This window comes from Bidens hawaiensis, unplaced genomic scaffold (assembly GCF_021521415.1).
Source record: "Bidens hawaiensis isolate Kalapana, Puna unplaced genomic scaffold, B.hawaiensis_p1.1 tig00015453_1, whole genome shotgun sequence".
Classification (NCBI taxonomy): domain Eukaryota; kingdom Viridiplantae; phylum Streptophyta; class Magnoliopsida; order Asterales; family Asteraceae; genus Bidens; species Bidens hawaiensis.
This window is the reverse complement of record NW_027492383.1, coordinates 393,961-400,418: the sequence shown is the minus strand read 5'-3', so window position 1 is coordinate 400,418 and position 6,458 is coordinate 393,961. Positions and strand designations below refer to the sequence as shown.

General features: G+C 33.4%; 2 protein-coding genes across 2 annotated transcripts; both read left to right on the top strand.

The window, feature by feature from the left end:
• The first annotated feature begins 2,149 nt into the window (after positions 1-2,149).
• LOC143549260 (mitotic checkpoint protein BUB3.3-like) lies at positions 2,150-2,862 on the top strand. The gene is made up of 4 exons (XM_077040197.1): positions 2,150-2,238; positions 2,310-2,391; positions 2,490-2,590; positions 2,719-2,862. Exons 1-4 carry the CDS (start codon positions 2,180-2,182, stop codon positions 2,795-2,797), a joined length of 321 nt encoding a protein of 106 aa, XP_076896312.1. The 5' UTR covers positions 2,150-2,179; the 3' UTR covers positions 2,798-2,862.
• A 1,292-nt stretch (positions 2,863-4,154) lies between these two features.
• On the top strand, positions 4,155-6,119 carry LOC143549258 (eukaryotic translation initiation factor 5A-like). The gene is made up of 5 exons (XM_077040196.1): positions 4,155-4,342; positions 5,470-5,592; positions 5,677-5,733; positions 5,812-5,886; positions 5,974-6,119. The coding sequence occupies exons 1-5, from the start codon at positions 4,220-4,222 to the stop codon at positions 6,073-6,075; spliced, it is 480 nt and encodes a 159-aa protein (XP_076896311.1). The 5' UTR covers positions 4,155-4,219; the 3' UTR covers positions 6,076-6,119.
• Positions 6,120-6,458: the final 339 nt, after the last annotated feature.

Sequence of the window (6,458 nt, the reverse complement as noted above, 5' to 3'; positions counted from 1 at the left end):
ATCTATCAACCACACATTACATAAAGTAAAAACAAACAACCAAGCATACATGCAAAATATAGTCATAACCGAGAACCGCTAAGTTTGACCATACTTGTTAGCCGAAACAAGTATAGGTCATAAGTCTCACCTAAGGGACAAAACATGACACAAGGATGGAATGTTGACTCCCACTTGACCTTGCATCCAAATGCTTCAAGTATCCTTTCCAAGTTGTTGTGTTCTTGTTGGGCTTGTAAATGGGCTCCAAACTTCCAAAAGTCTTCTTGGGCCCAAGAGTGAAATTTATGGGCCTAATGGGCTTGAATCCCATGTGGGCCGGTGAGGCCCAACAAGCCCAAAATTTCGGTCCAAGGCCCAAATCCACCAATTCTTGCATCTTCAATTTTTACAAAATGTATCCTAATACATATTTTTCTAAAAAAAAGAAAATGCAACTAATCTATTTATTACATACCAACTTATGAATAAATAAATTACATAAGCCTAAGATTATGAATTATTACATACCATATTGAATAATAAACATAATCAACATACACAAACAACAATCAACACATCCAAGGTCTCGGTTTCGGTTATGACACAATCAAACATACCAAATGTTCTAAGCATAGCAACTAAGCAACCAATGCCCAAAATCACCAAAAGGAATCGGGCCCCCCCCCCCCCCCAAGAGGCTACGGCCCATCCCCCCCCCCCAAAATTTTTGCAATTTTGATATTTCAACATCCAAATGTTAAATGGTTTCCTAAGATCTTTGCATGCATGTCAAGATCTTACAAAACCATGAGGGGTAAAATCCACCAAAATTTCGGACCCCTTTTTCACCCATGAAAAAACCGAAATCTATGAACATGCAAGGAGCATAAGTCCTTGTAACCGGCTCTTGATGCCATTGTTGGGTTTTATACAAGTTTATCAAAGTCAAGTTAACCATATTTAACTAGAAAACGCAACGGAAGCTTAGATTTTAAATCTAGTTATGAACATACCATTATGTTAAAATCAAAACCCAATGAACAAGGATCAAAATTACAAGAACAATATGCTCACAAAATGTAAATGTACCTTCTTCTACCTTTAGAAGAATAAGTAAGATATTGAAGATGATGGTGGATGAATGGCAAGCCTCCAAAGAAGAAGACCTCAAGATAGTGATACCCCAAGCTATTTGTGACAACACCAATTTGATTGCTAGGATTTATGAACACTTAAACAAGCTCACCAAGCTCTCCCAAAATCCCCTCTTTGGCCGTGAGTTTTGGAGGAGGAAGAGAGAGAGGATTTTTGATTCAACTCTTGAATTCAAAATGGGGACAAGATCAAAAATGCATGTCTTGTGAATGGTGGAGTATAAAGAGATGGTCCACACAAAAGGACAAAACATTTGGTTGAACCAAAACCACCACCCACATGGGGTGGCCGGTTTTCCTTTTTTTTTTTTTTTTTTTTTTTTTTTTTTGTTGTTTTGTTTTAACCATTTAAAACATCTCCTTTTATTTTATAAAACTCATTTTTATAAAATGCACATACATTTATGTAATTATTTAACCAATTAAATAATTAATTTATATAAACAAATTATCCAGATAATTTATTTAAATCCTCAAGTGTGTTTGTTTAGAAAACCAATTTTCTACACACGTAGTGTTCGGTATTCGTTTAAATGATCAAATCATTAAAAGAATACATTTGGTGTCGTCTAGCTTGTTATTGGGTATGACCCGACTTGGATCAAACACAGTTAGCCACATTAGTATAAGTATGTGTCTCGGGCATACGTAATTCCAACACGACCATATTTGGATCAAGGTAATTCTGTAATAAATTTATAAATTTTGATGATCTTTCTATGCAAATCAGCTATTTATTTATTTATTATTATTATTATTTTATTATTATTATTATTATTATTTTATTATTATTATTATTATTATTATTATTATTATTATTATGCAGGAGTTGCTGCTGGATCAGTTGAAGGACGTGTGTCATTGAAATGTTATAATCCATCCAATCAAAACGAAGCCGAGTATGTTTATATCTTATAATACTCTATTAAAGCGTTAAAATAACATGCATATTTCTTCTTTAGTAATATTATCATGATACTGTTATGTTGCTAATAACAATTTGAAACTATACTTGTTGCAGGTTTGCTTTTCGATGCATTCCAATGGCAAAGGAGAAAAAGCATAATATGGCTGCTGTTAATGATATAATATTTAGTCCATCGTACGTCTCTTTTACTCATTAGTTATGAAAAATAATTAAAGTTCATATGACTGATTATATTCTGTGTTCAGGACTTATGGCGACTTTATTACTGGTGATAATGATGGTTATGTCACCATATGGAATGCTCAAAGCAGAAAAAGAGTTTTTGAGGTAATTTTTATTTTTAATCCAGTAATAGATATTTTAAGAATAACTAAAGTAACATTTTTGTAGGATTAAACTAAAATTAGACTTTGTTATTGTTTCAGATGCCAAAGTTTGAAAACAGTATTGCATCGTTATCATTCAACTCTGGAGGACGACTTCTGGCTGTTGCTTCAAGCTATACATACCAAGAAGCAAATGAATTGTTAGTATATCTTGATTCATCTTGTATTTTTTTATTTAATTTTTCATCCGTTTTTGTCAACTGATATCAAACGTTTTAAACTTGAGTTATATAATTACTGTTATCTGATCTTGAATTTTTTTTTGCAGGGAAATACTTCCAAGGATATACATACACGAAATGAATGATCAACACATTAGTTCGACTTCGGCTGGAAGTTCAAGATAAGCGATTTTTACATAAACATAAAGGTCAATACTTGAAGGCTCGAAGCTATTGATAATATTGTTTTTTTAAGTTTGATCAAAAGGGGTGCTAGCTCTTGTTGTTAACTCATGAGAGTCGAAGGATGTTTTTGTTGTAGAACGTTTTAAAGGTTAACACTATCATCAAAGTTCGGATGTGAACATGAATGACAAAAAACAAAGACCCGAGTTTATGCGGCAAAACATACAGTATTAGTTTGTATCGTGTGTTATTGTGTAGCTTAACTCACTCAATGGCTCAATGCTATACAAATCTTGTGTGCATTCATGAAAGCACAAGTAATCATATTGATTTGCTTTATGTGATATCAGTGAAACTGTTTGATCCCTTGTGAATTTCATTAAACTAAAACTGTTATAAATGACATCCTGTTTATGCTAAAAGACCCGAGTTCATTTAACTCAAGAAAGGAAAGAAAAAGAATCATTTTCCTTTCTCTTTCTTTTCCTTCCAAATTGGAAGGAAAGATATCCATTCAATTTTACTCTTTAAAAACACTACTTTCTTTTCTTTTCTTCTGTTAAAGGAATCTTTGAAGTATGAAACACATCGAAATTATCTTTCTCCTCATAAAAAAACTCATGAACACACTTTATATATTCTTTCACTTCCTTTCCTTTTCTTTCTCCCCATAAGTGAAACTCAGGTACACAGTGTAAAAGTAATCAAGCTGATTGGTTAAATTGGAACCACTAATATATCCGATTTGGCTATTAACGACACATATGAATCAATATGTTACCTGTTTTAACTTATAAGCGAGTCGGGTTTTTTGGGAAAACACTTCTTTACCTGAATGATGTTTTTGCCGGATCAATTGGTTAAAAAAAAACATGTGAATTGCTCCATTTGGGTACTCTGGGCACCCTCAGTTTCTCCATTTCGGTTCGATTCAAGTAGCTCACCAACACCTCCGTCATCGGTTCGGTTTTAGTACCCAATTATAAAACTCACCAGCGTCTTCATATTCATCCGGCTTCCACCCTGTCTGGATTCAGTTTGCTTCATAGGTGAACCCATGAAATTTTGTCTTGGGGGTTGGCGCCAATTTTCTTGGGGCGCGGTCCGACGTTTAAAAAAAAACACAATTCAAGTCCGTACAGACGACCCTAATGCTAAAGCATTGGGTCCGACTCTAGTTCGAGTAGGAACTTGTTGAAAAAAGAAGCTTTAAAAGACAAATAGATGAAAAGTAAAGGACAAATCATGTCAAAAAGCAAAATATAATCTAATCCAACGGCTGGAATCCAATATGATGAGATATCTGTGTACGGCGTTACTTAAAAACCCTAAATCCCCAAAATTTCAACTCTGCAAACTTTACTCTTCGTCCGTCCAATAATAATATTATCAATCTGATCAGTTTGAATCATCATCATCATCATGTCTGACGAAGAGCATCAGTTTGAGTCCAAGGCCGATGCCGGAGCTTCAAAGACCTTCCCGCAGCAAGCCGGTACCATCAGGAAGAACGGTTACATCGTTATTAAGAATCGTGCTTGCAAGGTTTATATACATATATATTAATTCCTTATTATAATTATTATTTCAGATCTGATATTATCGATGTTAATAGTACTTGTAAAACTGATGATGATGATGATAATAAAAATAATAATAATCTCTGATTCGTATGCTAGGTTTATGGATTTGTTAGGGTTTTGATTGATTGAACAATTAATTTTATGTTTTTGATTTAGTTTGGATAATTAATTTTATGTTTTTGATTTAATTTGATATGGTTTTGGTTGTTTGAATAGTTAATTAGTTAGCTCTATTGTTGGAAATTATGTTCATTTGTTGATCTGGATCATCTGATTTATTATATGTTCTTAGGACTGGAAGAGTGAACTGAATCAGACCGAACAAAGTGTTGTTTTGTTTGTTGAGCGAGCGAATGATTCAGGAATAGCCTATCGGATAAAGTTTATTGATGCGGATCTTAGTAATAATCATTGTTTGAAAATAAGCTTTATATGTTATTGGATTAAGATTACTGATATAAGATTTTGGAGTAAGTTATGGATTTGATAATGTTTTGTAGGTTAAATGTTTGTGATAAGCTCTAACGATTTCGTTTGTTGAGCTGATTATTTTTGTCTTATTTGGTAGGGGTCTGCATGGATCGGTTTGGGCTAAAACTGAGCTGAAAATCGAAACTTTAGTTTTTGAAAATTATTTGTTTTTTTTGAGCTTGAAATTGTTGGGAAGAGAAAGAAATTGGCCTAAATTAATGAATTTCTCTCTAAATCATTTTGTTAACTAATTACTAATTTATTTTTTATACATTTGGGTTAAAAATATGTGAGCTAGATATTTAATAAATTCTTGTTACTTCAAATAAAAAATAAGAATCTATGAATTTGGGCTGGTTAAGCTTTTACAAAAGAATAAAACCAAAACCGTCGGTTTTTGTTTCGGTTTGAGATAGGTTATTTCGGTTTCATGCACACCTATTTGGGATTATTTGGTTTAGCGTTTTGATCCACAATCATTTTGGTTTAGGGTTTTCTTTGAATTACTATGTTATAAAGATACTGAATTGGAAGATGAAAACTATTAAAAGTTATAATATGGCTTTCTTGTTTATCAAATGTTTTGTGTGTTGAAAGTTGTGTAAATATCTTTTGAAGGTTGTTGAAGTCTCAACCTCGAAGACTGGCAAGCACGGACATGCTAAATGTCACTTTGTTGCAATTGATATCTTCAATGGCAAGAAACTTGAGGATATTGTTCCATCTTCCCACAATTGTGATGTATGTGCTTTTCACACCTTAATGATTATTTTTTCATGAAATTTTGTTTCGTTTTCACTCATGTGACTTTCGCGTTGTTTGCAGGTTCCACATGTTAACCGTACTGATTACCAGCTCATCGATATCTCTGAGGATGGATTTGTAAGCCCATTTTATTATTTTGAAGTTTTGCTGAATGTTATTGTGCATATTTTGATATTTTATTTGGTGTTTTTATAGGTGAGTTTGTTGACCGAAAGTGGTGGTACTAAGGATGACCTCAAGCTTCCAACCGATGACACTCTTCTTACACAGGTTTGCTGAAAACATTTATTTTATGCCGATTTTAATTATTTGTTACATATTCAAAATCTCTGATATTTAAAAACAAAATATGTGCAGATTAAGGACGGTTTCAATGAAGGGAAGGATCTTGTTGTGACAGTTATGTCTGCCATGGGAGAAGAGCAGATCTGTGCTCTCAAGGATATCGGTCCCAAGTAAACATTTTTATTATGTTTCATATGATGGTTTCATGCGATTTAAGGGCTGGTTTAGAACCGTATGTTTGAATTATTGTGGTGGTTATTTGAGGATGTCTGTTTAGGTTTCTGTTTTCTACAATTTTTGCTTTGTTTAAATGATAACTAGAAACGAATATAAATTTATTAAATAATATATGAGTCGAGCCCATGTCGAGTTTGAGCTTGAAAAAACAACTCATTAGCCAAGCTCGAGCTATGAGCCGAACTTTTGAAAAAGAGCTCGGAATAAGCTGAGCTCGAGCTCGGAATAAGCTGAGCTCGAGCTCGTAAGTAGAAACGAGCTGAGCCTGAGCATCAAATTAATAAAGCTCGTTTAGTTATTGAGCACGAGCTTGAGCCTTG

Coding starts and splice junctions, on each gene's coding strand:
- LOC143549258 (XM_077040196.1), top strand. CDS start 4,220: ATGTCTGACGAAGAGCATCAGTTTGAGTCCAAGGCCGATGCCGGAGCT. Junction 5,593..5,676: donor CATCTTCCCACAATTGTGAT/GTATGTGCTTTT, acceptor CGTTGTTTGCAG/GTTCCACATGTTAACCGTAC. Junction 5,887..5,973: donor ATGACACTCTTCTTACACAG/GTTTGCTGAAAA, acceptor AAATATGTGCAG/ATTAAGGACGGTTTCAATGA.
- LOC143549260 (XM_077040197.1), top strand. CDS start 2,180: ATGGCAAAGGAGAAAAAGCATAATATGGCTGCTGTTAATGATATAATA. Junction 2,239..2,309: donor GATATAATATTTAGTCCATC/GTACGTCTCTTT, acceptor TTCTGTGTTCAG/GACTTATGGCGACTTTATTA. Junction 2,392..2,489: donor GCAGAAAAAGAGTTTTTGAG/GTAATTTTTATT, acceptor TTATTGTTTCAG/ATGCCAAAGTTTGAAAACAG.